General features: G+C 32.2%; 1 protein-coding gene across 2 annotated transcripts; it reads left to right on the forward strand.

Annotated features, from left to right (window-relative positions):
• Positions 1-1,280: 1,280 nt before the first annotated feature.
• Positions 1,281-12,436, forward strand: LOC129966999 (uncharacterized). 2 transcript variants are annotated; one of them, XM_056081631.1, is made up of 6 exons: positions 1,281-1,447; positions 1,848-1,894; positions 6,049-6,153; positions 9,907-9,956; positions 12,100-12,144; positions 12,312-12,436. In XM_056081631.1, exons 1-5 carry the CDS (start codon positions 1,333-1,335, stop codon positions 12,125-12,127), a joined length of 345 nt encoding a protein of 114 aa, XP_055937606.1. In that variant the 5' UTR covers positions 1,281-1,332; the 3' UTR covers positions 12,128-12,144; positions 12,312-12,436. The 2 variants fall into 2 exon arrangements, with proteins under 2 accessions (XP_055937606.1, XP_055937605.1); XM_056081630.1 differs by having other exon boundaries at positions 9,907-9,945.
• The last annotated feature ends 1,374 nt before the right edge of the window (positions 12,437-13,810 follow it).

The raw sequence follows: 13,810 nt of genomic DNA on the forward strand, positions 1-13,810 counted from the left end.
AGTTTCAGAAAAGTAAATCATTGGATATTGAAGAGAAGCGATATGATTTTTCCAACCACTTTTTATTATGTCTCTTACTTATTTGTTTATCGATATTAATTTTGTTCTAAAAGCTAATATTTAACCAGCTAGAATGGTCTCTTCGAATCGCATCGCATTCTCTTTAATAAGAGCATTATCTCCCTTCTCCTCCCGCATAAAATTGTAAATCTTTGACAAGGCAGTGAACGTGATAATTACTCAGATTTTATTTTCCCTAACATAATAAAGGAAATTGGCGTATTAACTGCATCGCACGAGCGAACAGTGATTGCGAAAGATCGATCTTGGTGTGAATTTAACGTTTTTAATGAATCTAACGTGTGCTTACTGATATGTTTCCGACGCGTTTTTTTTTTACGTCTAATTGAAATCCAAATTTGAGTGACAAAAGTTGTCACAAAGTCACATACGAAATTTTATTTATTTAAGTATGTGCCTTTTTAAGTTATCGCGCTTATATACAAGAGAAAATACAAGTTGACAGATGGTCAGACTTTTGACGGATTTTATTAATACAGATCTACACTTTAGATGATGCATAAATTTTATTCATCTAGACATTTCCGATTTTAGTTATTGTGTTCACTTGTATTCGGACAGAAAAACTTTGATGGAAAATCTGCACATTTCGTCTAAAATCCATATATCGAATTTCATATTTCCCCCTCAAAGCGTTTTTGAGTTAAAAAACAGACAAACAAATTCAAAAACGTTTTTTTTTTTTTTTTTCACTTGGGGAGTTTTGAAATTTGTCGAAATCTCGAGTTCTAATTTTTTAAAAATGGCTATAATACTTTTTCTATGTATAATTCGTATTCGAGAAATAAAAAAGTTAAAATTAAGTAAATTCTTACCTGATTGATTCGATATGTCATTTTTACCAGACCTTTTACTGAACACGCGATAATAATTTCCGCAACAAAAAGATTCATGTGCTCTTTTATTACAAACAAAATGGAAATCCTATTTCATTATTTGAAATCCTTTTTAACAAAAGGACAACGCTGCAGTTATTTCAAAAACCAATGCATTTACAAACACAAAGGCTTTTCCTGGCGTGTTTTTTTACAAATGGAATCATTTTAAATATCAGAGCAGCAAACAGTTTCTGTAACAACTTTTCTTTCTAATTGTCATAAACAAGTCTGCTCAGCTGCCATCCTTCACACATTCACGCGAGAATTTCTTCTGTTGATAGCCTGCTCGAATCAGTTTTGGGAGGAAATATGAGACTTTGGGATTTATAAAGGCCTCTTCTGAATTCAGTTCTTCCACGTCTAAAAAAGAGTCATGAAGACCTCAAAGCATTTGTTGATCTCCTTCGTATTTGCATTTTTCCAAATAGGGTTATCTCTTGGCAATAATATGGAGGAATGCTGCGCACACGAAATGTGCAGGACGGCAAGTAAGCTAACTTTCTGCTATGTGAAGATGGCTGAATTTAACAGCTTCCCCAGACCAAATAAGTTTTTTAAAGTAGCAGCTGTAAATAAATAAATCTATCTATTTACAAAAAAATTATAAATTACACCGGAATTAATAAGCATCATTACCGAGACTGGCAAAAATGTATAAAATAAAATTATTATTTTTGTGTTTTTAAATTAATTGTTTAAACGCGCAGACTTTGTTACATATTACTTATTGTTTGTATAATAACTATGCAAAGCGTATAGCATTTTCTTGACATACATGCACTCCTTCATTTTATGCTTCACTTTTGATCTCTTTTTCCCATACATATATTTTTCCATGAAAAATAATTGCATGGCATGATATAGTTCTTATTTCTTATTTCTTTTCAGATGGTATTGCCCGTACCGCTTACTGTTTTAAGCTCTCATCTCAAAAGGTAATTTTACATGCTTTTTCATTCTCATGATGAAAAGCTATGAATAGATTTAATATAAGCAAACTTTTAAACGTACTTTCTATTTTCGCACTAAATTTTTTATTTTAATTATTTTCTACTATTTATTTTTCGTTTATCATTCATTGTTTTGAATATTATGATACCTGTAAATGAAGTTTTCTAAAATTCACTATTACGTCAATTCACGTCAATTGTTTGGAACGAAAATTTATTTAACTAATGAACCCATTTCCGGGAATATCAAAGTAGTATATTGTGATAACGAATACACAAGTAACGAGTTTCAAAACTGCATTATACCAGGAGAGTGAAAAATCGATTGTAAAATTCTACAAAATTTTACTTTTGCAAACATGAAACTGGTCAAATTCAATAAATGTATGTAAAAGTTCATAAAAATGCACTCTTATTAGTGTACTGAAAGGTAGAAAGTTTTTAGTTTAATTAATTTCTACTTTTTAGCTTCCAATTTATAATTCACCATTTTAATTATTATCGATCCTTTATAGCATTTTATCTGAAATGATTTCCAGACTGAGTCACTTGTAAAGAATGAAATTTCATTAAACCAGTTAACTTATATTAGGTGTATAGCTTTGCCTCTGCTCTTCATTGATAGATGGCTGCATCGGTAAGTGGTGGTCGAAACAGACAGTCAAAAATGTCGCACAGTAAGCCTGGACATCTATCAACTTTACGACAGCATCACATTGAAAAATTTGTGTTTGCATCATAAATTTATTCTTATTCGAAGATGTCAATTTTTTAGCGAAAAGTCATTTGCGAAAAGTTTTGATTTTCTATTTTCATTCGAAGATCATCGAATGTTTTTAAGTACTTAGGTGAGTCTGTTCTTATTGAAATAATATGTTCAACTCTTGAAGAACTGTGATTTTGACGTCGAGGATCGACGTAAGCATAGGAGGGATAAAAATTTCTAAGATTCCGATTTGCTTGATGAAACCACGTGCCAAATGCAAAAAGAATCGATAGAATTATTGGGAATGACTCAGTAAGCTGTTTCAGAACGTCTCTTAGCCTGACTCAGAAGCAAGGAAATTGTGTTCTATACAAGATGAAGCTGATAAATGTTGAACGCCATTTGTTTGCTTGTGAAATTACTTCAAAGACGTCATTGGAAGGAGTTACTACACCGCATTATGACCGGCGACGAAAAATGGGTCAACTACGATGATCTCAAGAGCAGAAAATCACGAGGAATGTTTCGACAAGTCTTCACGCCGACGGCTAGACCGAATGTTCACGGTGCCAAGGTAAGACCAGTTCGGTGTGATATATTACGAGTTGATGAAATTGAGTGAAACCATTACAGGAGATCGGAATCGAAGCAATTGATGCGTTTGAGCGGAACATTGAAGGAGAAACAGCTATAGTATAAAGAGATACAAGACAAAGTTATTCTCCAGCCTGACAACTCTCGGCCACATGACTCAAACCGGTCAAGACGTATTTGGAAACGACAGATAGTGGTGTTGCACCACTCTTTGTACTTTCTAGACTTTACACCATCCAACTACCATTTGTTTCGATTGATGATCCCACACGGCCTGACTGATCCGTTCTTATGAAGTCCAAAATTGGATCGATTCTGGAATCACCTCAAAAGACTCATCGTTTTTTCGAGATGTTATCTGACATTTGCCAAAAAGATATGAAAAAATAGTAGATGGAAAGAGACAGTGCTTTGAATCAGGAATTAGTAATCCGATTTTAATATTAAAGCCTAGCATTTTGATTAAAAATGGAGGAAGCAAATTTCTGAACACATTAAAACAGTGTATTGACATTGAAAATGCATATCTGAGGAAAATCTCAAATGTTTAGAGCACGGAGAAGTGAATGAAATATGCATTACGTAATCCCAACTTCACAAACATAAATTAAGTTAGTTTAAAAAAGTGTTAAAAAAAGATTTTGATAGTTTTGGAGAAATCTGATCTATCTGATAGTAAATAACAAACATTGTTTCAGGACTAAAGATCATGCCGATTGTTCAGATGAGAAATCTTAATTTTTATTGACGTTTTGTTAACAGTTTATTTATATATTTGATCAATGGTTTGGAACTTTTGAAACATTTCATAATTGTCCGGAACCTTTGGATTATCTCGATTCTAATACTTACTCTGGAGTCAGTTCACCCTTATAAATTAAAAGTGATTTGTACTTTGTCGCAGTTCGAATATTCTCCGCATCATGCAGTTGCTGCTCATAATGGTTAATAGACTTCTTTCTCTGTTTGAAATAATTGTTCATTTTTTTGTACTATATTTATTTTAATATAATTCCTACAGAACAGCTTTTAGTTTTTCTTTTTTTTAGCATAACATAAAAAAGAAATTTTAATAATAATTTTAAATATAATAATAAAAATTAAAAATCGATTCTTAAACTTTTTATAATTTATCTATTACTGCTGTTTGTTTACATTAAAATCGTTTGTTCTCGGCACTATAATTATATTAAATTTGATCTAAATTATATTGCTTTTCTTCAGAATTCATTCAGGTGTCCTTCTACTTTAAAAGTCCATTTTTGACCAAAAATCACAAATTTTTAAGATGTTTTATAACCGCCTTTGTTTTATTTCTAAGATAATAGAAATAAAATTAAAGATATTTTAATAAAGCTTAACAGCTGTACATAGAATTGTAAACAATACTATAACGAAGCCTTTCTCGTTATATTTATTTAAGTTATTTAAAAATTTCTGCTCTTTTCCTATTTTATTTCTTTTACTATATACTAGATATTATTTTGTACTATTTTCAGCATGAATTTCTCTTTTTTTTTAATGGCATTGTTGAAAATTCCGATAATTCTGAAACATCAAGTATTTTGATTTTCCTATATGCTGCAATTTGAAAATAAACACATAGAAAGCATTTAAATCTTACTTATGGCAAATATTAATAAACAACAGTACCTCCAGGTTAGTTAATATAGATTTTTCAGCTAAAAAAGTTTTCAAGAAATACCGAAATCTACTGATACTAGCTGCATGCCGGAGCCAATAAATACTAATTCAAATGGAGGGGGGGGGGATCGAAAATTGAAAATTTGAAGAAAAAGGAATTACAGTCAAGAAAAACAAGGACTAACAAAGCAGTAAAAGTGAAGAAAGATATGCTTTTCAACGCATTGAAAATTAAAAACAAAAACTAAACTTTAAAAAAAAATCAAAATATGGTTTTATTAAAAAGTTTCATTTTTCAAAAACGATTACTTAAACACTATTAAAAATATTAATCTATATTAATTTGAAATTCTTTATAGATTTAATTTATTATACTCTCTGAGAAAAGAACAGAAATGAAAGTGCAATCTTGAATCTATAAAATTCTGTATATTTTAAGCTTTAAAAAAGGATTAATTAAAATAAAAAAAAGGATGAATCAGATTAATTCTCCAATTAAAAATGATTTTTCATTTTTCTCGTTCGTTTATCTTTCAGTTCTTTTAGTCGGTGCTTAAAATTGAAGTCAAATGTCACACCAATGTTGAAGTCAAATTTATAAAATTTCAACAATTTGTCTCTAGTTGTATGAAAATTATGAATTAATGGACATTTCAATATTTCATTAATTTTCTCCCCTTATGAGCTCGCTGGGCCTTTTACGAACTCGACCGATACATTTTACAAGATATCCATTTGAAGATGGGTGCAGTTTACATATTTCTGTATTTCGTGAGTGCATAATATTTTTTTCCCTGAATTTGTCTGACAGTCTAACAATTTCTATTTGGTATTTAATCTCGATGCTGCTTTTTTTTCGATGAAAATATAGATCAATTATCATTCGTCATTATAAAAGTATTGAAACATGAAGACTCAGAGATGGATGCAAATTTCACTGAAGATGTGGCATTTATGCGGTTACGGTTAATCTATCTATCTGACTGAGTGTTTGAAACTTGATTCATTCTATTTCTGGCTATGCCAATTTTTTCATTTGTAGTTTTTCGCCTTAATGTTATTTTTTAAATTTTTTTTACAGATAATTAAAAATTGTGATAAAAGTTGTTTTATTCACAATCTGTTTTGAAAACTTTCTTTACTCACCCCTTTTGTCGATTTACCTATTTTAAAAAAACAAAGCTGTCTTTTACAGGATATTGACATTTACATGGAATTGTTTCAACATGTTTATCCCAATGCAACCACCATTGAAGATGTGATTGTAAGCATATGCAAAGATATAAAGAAAGGAAAAGAAGTGAGTTTCAATTATTTAAATAAAATTAATAAACGCATTTTTTTAAAAACACACTCTTACTGTTGTTTTAAAAAATAGAATTTTTTATTTTAATAATTTTTTGCTTATTGATCTTTAATTTAAATTTAATATAATAAATGTTTTGGAAATTTGAAATGTATTTTTCTAAAGCTCACTGCCAAGTGCAACCGCCCATAAGAAATCCAAATTCAATGAAATGAATCAATTATTTGATAACTAAGTTTTTAAATAGAAGGCTCGTCGAAAATTCACGGATGCACAAAATTTCAAAACTCCCGCACATCAGGAGTGAGTGAAACTCGATAACTCTAAGTTTATAAATATAGAAGTCAAAAAATAAATTAAAAATCAAATTTAATTGCCTTGTAAAATTGAAAATTAAATAAGAATAAGAGCTATTTAAAAGCGTTAATATTTGAAAATTGAATAATTTATGGAGTAATGTAGGTAGAGAGGTAAAAATTTATATACATTCTTGAAATGACATGGGGTTTTATGGAAACAAACAAACAAAAAAATATTACAAAAAATGGGGAAAGAGGGTGATTGTGTGTCTAACATCTTGTGGACCGATGAATCGACATTCCACAATCCGAGGGTCTGTCAACTCTCACAACTGCAGAATTTGACTTATCGAAAATCCTAGAATTGTCATGAAAACGTTGCATGACTGGAAAGTCACGTTGTAGTGTGGATTTATCATATTTATTATGATTGGAACCTTTTTTTTTGAGAAAATGCTTGGCTCTGCTTTTCAAACTGTTAGAGTGACAGGGGCGAAGTATGTTGATATTTTATAGAATCGTATCCTTCCTGAAAAAAACCTGTCGGAAGGTACGACTTTATACAGAATGGCACTCTACCCCATATTGCAACACATGTGAAAGATCTCTGGCACCCATCCATTGGTGAGGATCTGCCATTCCTTCTGTTACGCTTGGCCTCACAGATACCCAAATAGCAATCTATGTGATAATTGGTTGTGGGGTTACCTGAACTCGCAAATCGATCATTCAACCTCATTAGGGATGAGGTTGGATGATCTGACGATCATTTCTTAACACTCCTACAAATATGCTGCACATTGCTATTCACAACCTTTGTAAGGCGCCAATTTTGGAAACCCTGCTTTTCTAACGGAGAGTGAAAGAGGGGACACGGGAGAGAGAGAGATCGACTAGACCCGAAGACGAAAATGGTGTTCTGTTAAAGTGTTTGTATTTTTTCGTTTTTTATATTTTATTTTTGCGCTATATCCCGTATCATAATGTGAATAAAAATTTGGGATAAAATTTTGAAGTGATCACTGTCTTTACTGCTCAAACTAAAAACGCAAAGGGTATTTTTTTTTACAACATTGTCCTTTAATTACAGGAACATAGAACATAGAATTTGCTAAAAATCAATTATTATACTGATTATTGATTTTGTTATGATAAGAAGCGCCATTTGCAGGCCATTTTTGCACTTTTTATGGTTTCTATAAAGCCCTATGTCATTTCAAGCAGTGTGTCCATTTTTGCCTCTCTACTTACTCCGCAAGGTTCACAGTTTACGGAGGAAAGGCCTTTATTGAGAAAACCTTCATGCGATTCCACGCCGTTGGGCGAAGAAAATATGAAAGCGATTTGAACGTTTCATCTGAAGCAACGTAATATAGGATAGTAAGTTCGTACTGTATTCTTAAACTGACTATTCATTAACAATAGTATTAAATAATAACAATTTCTCATTACAGACATCGTTGATTAACTCTCATTAACGTGCGCACGAAAAATGCTTTTAATATCGTCGCAACGGGTTTGCGACATAAATGGAGTAAATAAAACAATAATAAATATCATAAATAAAATTTTATATATTTAAAATATTTATAAAAACATTTTACGGGTTTAAAATCAATTCATTGGAAAATTTACTTCTTGAATTTTAAAATAATGCACACATGGTTTTTCTACAGTAATATACTGCGAAGTGATCGGGGAAAGAATTGAAATGACAATTAAGTTTTAACTGAAATTCTGAAATATGTTTATTTGATGAGCACTTGTAATACCAGAAGTAACTATATAAAGATAGGTCCTTGAAAAGCATTTTGAACAATTTTTTCATAAAGCAAATACACTCATGCCCATAAATTAAGAATAATTCAGAGTCACGTGGAAATAACTCTAAAATACATATATCACCCGTAAAATGACTACAAACATCTTTAAAAATCATATGCAAATTGCAGGAAGTCACCAGATGACACCGATATTACGTCACAATGATGAGAGTGTAAGAGAGTGATGTATAAGGAATACAGGCAAAGAAATAAAATTGTTCGTAAGCACTTTATAAGCCTTTCAGTGCAATAACCGCATCGTTATGAAACAAAGGACGCATTAGGATGATTTTTTACGTGGTAGAATTATCGGCCGTCTGGAATGGGGGCGTACCCATCTGGAAGTACCCGAGGAACTTGGAATCGCCCAGAGTGTCATCTCCAGGCTTTGGATGATGGTAATGTGAGCAGACGTTACAGCACAGGTCGCCCCCAAGTTACAACGCCGAATGAGGACCGGTATTTGGCAGTTACTTCCAAAAGAAACAGACGGATCACAGCATCAGAGATGTCTCCTCAGCTCTCTTCAGGCACTGGTACGACAGTTTTAAGGCAGACCGTGTACAGACGCTTAGGGCAAATGGGTCTATATGCTCGTAGGCCTGTCAGATATTTTACACTTACTGCAACTCACTATCGGCTGCGGTTAGCCTGGGATAGAGAGCATGCATTGTGGACACCACAACAGTGGGCTTGTGTGATGTTTTCCGACTAGTCCAGGTTTAGCTTGCAGTCTGATTCTCGTCGGACTTTCATATGGAGAGCGCCAGGTACCCGTTACCACCAAGGGAGCATCACTGAACGACACCGTTACGGTGGTGCAGGATTGCTCGTTTGGTTAGGAATTATTCTGAGTTCCAGAACTGACCTGCATGTACAAATTGGAACCATGACAGGCCGAATCTATCGGGACATCATTCTGGAACAACATGTACGTTTGTTTCGCATGGGCGCAGAATTCGTGTTTATGGATGACAACGGCAGTCCTCACCTTGCAAATATCCTAAAGGAATGCCTTCGATCGGTGGATATCACCCGTAAGGACTGGACAGCATTCTCACCGGACTTGAATCCAGTAGAGCATGTGTGAGACATACTTGCCCGACGAGTTACAGCCCGTCAACCACCTCCTACATGTCTACCGGAACTTCGGAGAGCATTGCTTGATGAGTGGTGTAATATTCCCCAATATCAGATCGATAATTTGATACTCAGCATGCCTAGGCGTTGTACGGACTGTATTGCATCGTCTGGGAGATATATTATGTATTAACCATCATACCAACCATGTAATATTGGTTTTTGTAAATAGGGTTTCTTTGTAATTTTCTCCAGGGAGCAAAAAATCGCAATTTTTATTAATGATATCAAACATATAGTATCTTTTTTGCTCTTTACCTTTTAATTAATGAATAGGCTTTACAAATAAATCACATTTGTTTTGCTTCTGACTCTTTCTTTTCCTGAACTTGCATTACCCTTAATTTATAGACATGAGTGTAGTATTCCAGCCAATAAACATCATCATATTTAAATAACATTTTGCTTGCATAGAATTTCGTACATATGTTTTGTGGATGGAATCACGGACTATACTAAAATTTTATTTTCATTTTCTTACAAAGGCTTTTTACTACTACTATTACGAAAAGGAGAAAATGAATGTAAGTACAAGGTAATTTCTTTATTAGAATTAGAGATATGATTTTTTTTTGATAAATGGTAATGGAAAAGTGTTATGAATTGCATAATACATTGGAAAATTTTATTATGCTCACATTTAAAGCTATTTTAGAAGATATACATCAGAACATTCCAATTTTGTTTCTTTGTAAATAGTAAATAACTTTATAAATTGTAAATAACTTTTAAAGGTTAATTAAAAAGATTGGTTGAGTTAATTGAACAAATTTATATAAAAAGAAATATCTTTTTGACTATTCTAAAAATAAAACGTCCGTAATATTCAGATATGTAGAAATGATTAAAAAATGATAAACCAGATATTAAAAAGCGTTAGTAAATGCTATCATTTGCAGATTAGAGGAGGAATACTATAAGTGATGCAGGTTACATAACGTTGAGCCTGATGTAATTATGAAAAATAACGTAGAAGTTATAAATTCATGTTTATTAGACCATACTTATTACAAGAAAAAATGAATAGAGCGATCTTCAAATAAGCAATATTTCTGGCAACAGAACACGTTGTAAATTCCACCAGCAGTCAGAACGCAAGACTCTTAACATAACACATAAAAATTAATAAATAAATCAGGACTTTTTATTATGCATTTTGTTTGTTTTTGCTCGCATCGCCATGATCAACTGTATGCACATTCTACAATCTGCAGTTTTCAACTCCGATCAGGTAAACTGACGAAACTAGTTTGATTTGGTGCTTCTACAGGTTTGGACTATTTTTTTCTTTACTTTTTCATATTCGAAGTACAATCCAATCTCTGTTCCCGAGCACCTTGGTCTTTAAACTTCGCATAATGAGAGAGAGAGAAAAAAAGACTCTCTTAACGAGCGATGCCTCTCCGAATGTGGCGAGTGTACGCCATCAAGTCTCTTGCTGGCTTGTGTTACTCGATGTTGAGCGCTTGTAAAGGTTTTGGCCGGATAGCGTTGTCAGATGTGACTTCGAGGGGTTTCAATAGTGCCTGTGGAGTTTTTTTAGTCAAACAGATTGTGCTTGTGGACGAGATCTGTTCAAAATTATGAAGTTAGAAGAACATAGAAACGACATCGATGAGCTAGTGGAAGAAGAAAGCCAGAATTATCGAAAAGCTTATAGAGCTATTTTTTGTATTAAACCAAAAAGCTGTGGATGATGTTTGATTAGGAATAGAAGAAATAATAGAGGCAACACAGTTACTGCATTTTATATTGAGAAGCATCAACCTGATAAGGCAGTAGTTATGTATTCTACAAATTCATTTAAAGATAATAATGTGCCTCAACTTTGCCAAATTTTGAAGAATAGAGAAATGAGTCAGTTTTCTCCAAAGGGTCATTTTCTTGTAAAAAGAGTATGTATCATAAATTAAATTATTACTAATTTATTTGAGAATTTTTTTTTCGGAATGGTCTTATTTTTACATAGATATATCTATGAAAAAAAAATGGTTTCGTGTAATGAATATTTCGTATTATGAATAAGACTTGGGTACAAATTATGCTTGTTAAACGGGGTTCCACAGTATAGAGAAAGTATTGTAATCGTCAAAAAATTCAAAATTGAGGTTTTGACGAATCTCCACGTTTTAGGCATTCTTGAGTTGGTAAACATATTTTATGGAAAATATCTGCCTGTCTATAGGCGACAAAGATAATTCAAAATACTTTGAGCCAGATGGATGAAATTTGGTATGTGGTTTTTATACCAAATTTGTAGATTTCTATCAAATTTTGAGTAAAATCTATTCAGAGGTATTCTGCCTATTCGGATATAACATGATAAAAAAAAAGAATACATCTCAACTGATAAAATTCAGAGCACAGATTTAGCCTCTATATTGTAGAATGTGAACAAAATCCAACAAGGAATTGAATGTCTGTACTTTCATTAGAACGTAAACAAACTCAAAAGAAAACTCAAAAACGCAATGATTTAGAATGTTTCAAATTCGTTATGCGATTTTGCGACTGTGTTTGTAGTTCGGGGCGAAAACGACGCACACATAGATTTCACTTGAAGAGGGGATTTTACCTTGCCAGAGAGACTGTGCAGTATTGTAATCTCATTTTTTTGTGTTAAGGAATTTTGAATATACATATAAGCTGAAAAGTTATAATTTTTATTTTATTTCTAGATTGTTTATACACCTGAAGAATCCATGAAAATCGTGGATTGCAGGGTCAGTATTTATTTCCTCTCAAAGAATACTTTTCATATGAAAGCGTGTAATATATATCCTTTTTTTATTGGCTTTTTTGCTTGTTAAATCACATTATAACTTTATCTTAATTTTATTGACTTTTAGTTTTTTACTTGGCCTAACATTTGCATTCCATTTTTTTTCAGGCATGTTTGACGCTCATGATAACAGAATGTCAGTTAAAAAAGGCAATGGGATTTTTTTCGTTTAAGGGATGAAGATGTCAAGCAAAAAACAACTAGTACTTTGAATAGTTTTATGAATAAAATAAATGAAAAATAAATTTTTCTTGGCTGCCCTTTAATATTTACAAAATTTAAAAAAAAATATTATTGCACTTAATACTATAATTTTGTATTATTTGCAAGTAGTATTTTGGTTGAGTGTTTCCTTCTTTTTTGTTTATTGTTAAGAATGATGGTCAGGGATGAAAATAATAGAACATACGTTTATAAATAATGCCTCTTAATTGAATACAAAATTTGACACCGATCAGCCATCTGGTGTAAAGACCAGATAACAAATTCCACTTGGCTTCTATAACGATATCGTACGCATATATACAGATTGGAAGACAGTGCTCCTTTTGTTTAAAATCCTCTCAATTTTTATAAAGAATATTATCTTATACTGATAAAGAGATGCGCATAATGTAATCTATGAAATTCGTTTTGCTTTTGGATTATTACACTATCTGCAGAACAACAAGAATCGACGTTGAATCGCCCCCTCTCCATTTATCGAATCGTAGACAAAAAAGCATCAAATTAAAGTGACAGGTGAACGGATCTTAGAGATAGCTTTCTTAGTGATGAATAGTGGCACTAAAATGCGATAATGTTAACAACAAAGGAAACCAGCTTGGGTGGCCTCCCCAAACCTTTCACATATACTCTCTAATAAGGGTGTTATCCCAGGGATCATCTTACATGGCATTCAGAGGCAATAGTTACTAAATATTAACATTTGGCGAGAGTTTTTGATTGAATCTATCGTGTCATCTTTGGCGTATAAATAATATCAGAAAGTTAAATTTAGATGCATTTTTTGCAAACCGATTGAAACTAAAATTTAACATAATACTACAATTGCTGTCAGAAAATCACACCCGAAATTTGACATATTGAAGTCATTGCGCATTGAGTAATCGCGTTTACATGTTGTTGAACGTACAGACCGACAGACCATCCACCTCTTATTGGATTTGGTTAAAAAATTTTTAAGCATCTACAATATAGATATTAAATTTGTGTACCGAGATTTATCTATTTAGCTCTCAACGTTTTGTAGTTATTGGGTAAAAGTATACTCGAATAGCCGAACAAACAGACTTCATCTGAATTGATTTTGCTCAAAATTTGAGAAAAATATACAAATTTGATATAAATACCTTATATTAAATTTCATCCAACTGACTCGAAGCGTTTTTGAGTTATCTTTGTTACAGGCAGACATGCACAATGCCAAAAATACGTTTTTATAATTCTGGAAGGTCTAAAACGTAGAGATTCGACAAAATCACGAGTTTGTATTTTTTGATGATGGCAATTCTTTCTCTATATTTCCTATACGAGAGAGATGACAGTACTGAAATTTAAAAACGTTCTTAAAATGAAAAAGAAGAACAATTTAATATAGGAAATCC

Source organism: Argiope bruennichi, chromosome 4 (assembly GCF_947563725.1).
Source record: "Argiope bruennichi chromosome 4, qqArgBrue1.1, whole genome shotgun sequence".
Taxonomy (NCBI): Eukaryota; Metazoa; Arthropoda; class Arachnida; order Araneae; family Araneidae; genus Argiope; species Argiope bruennichi.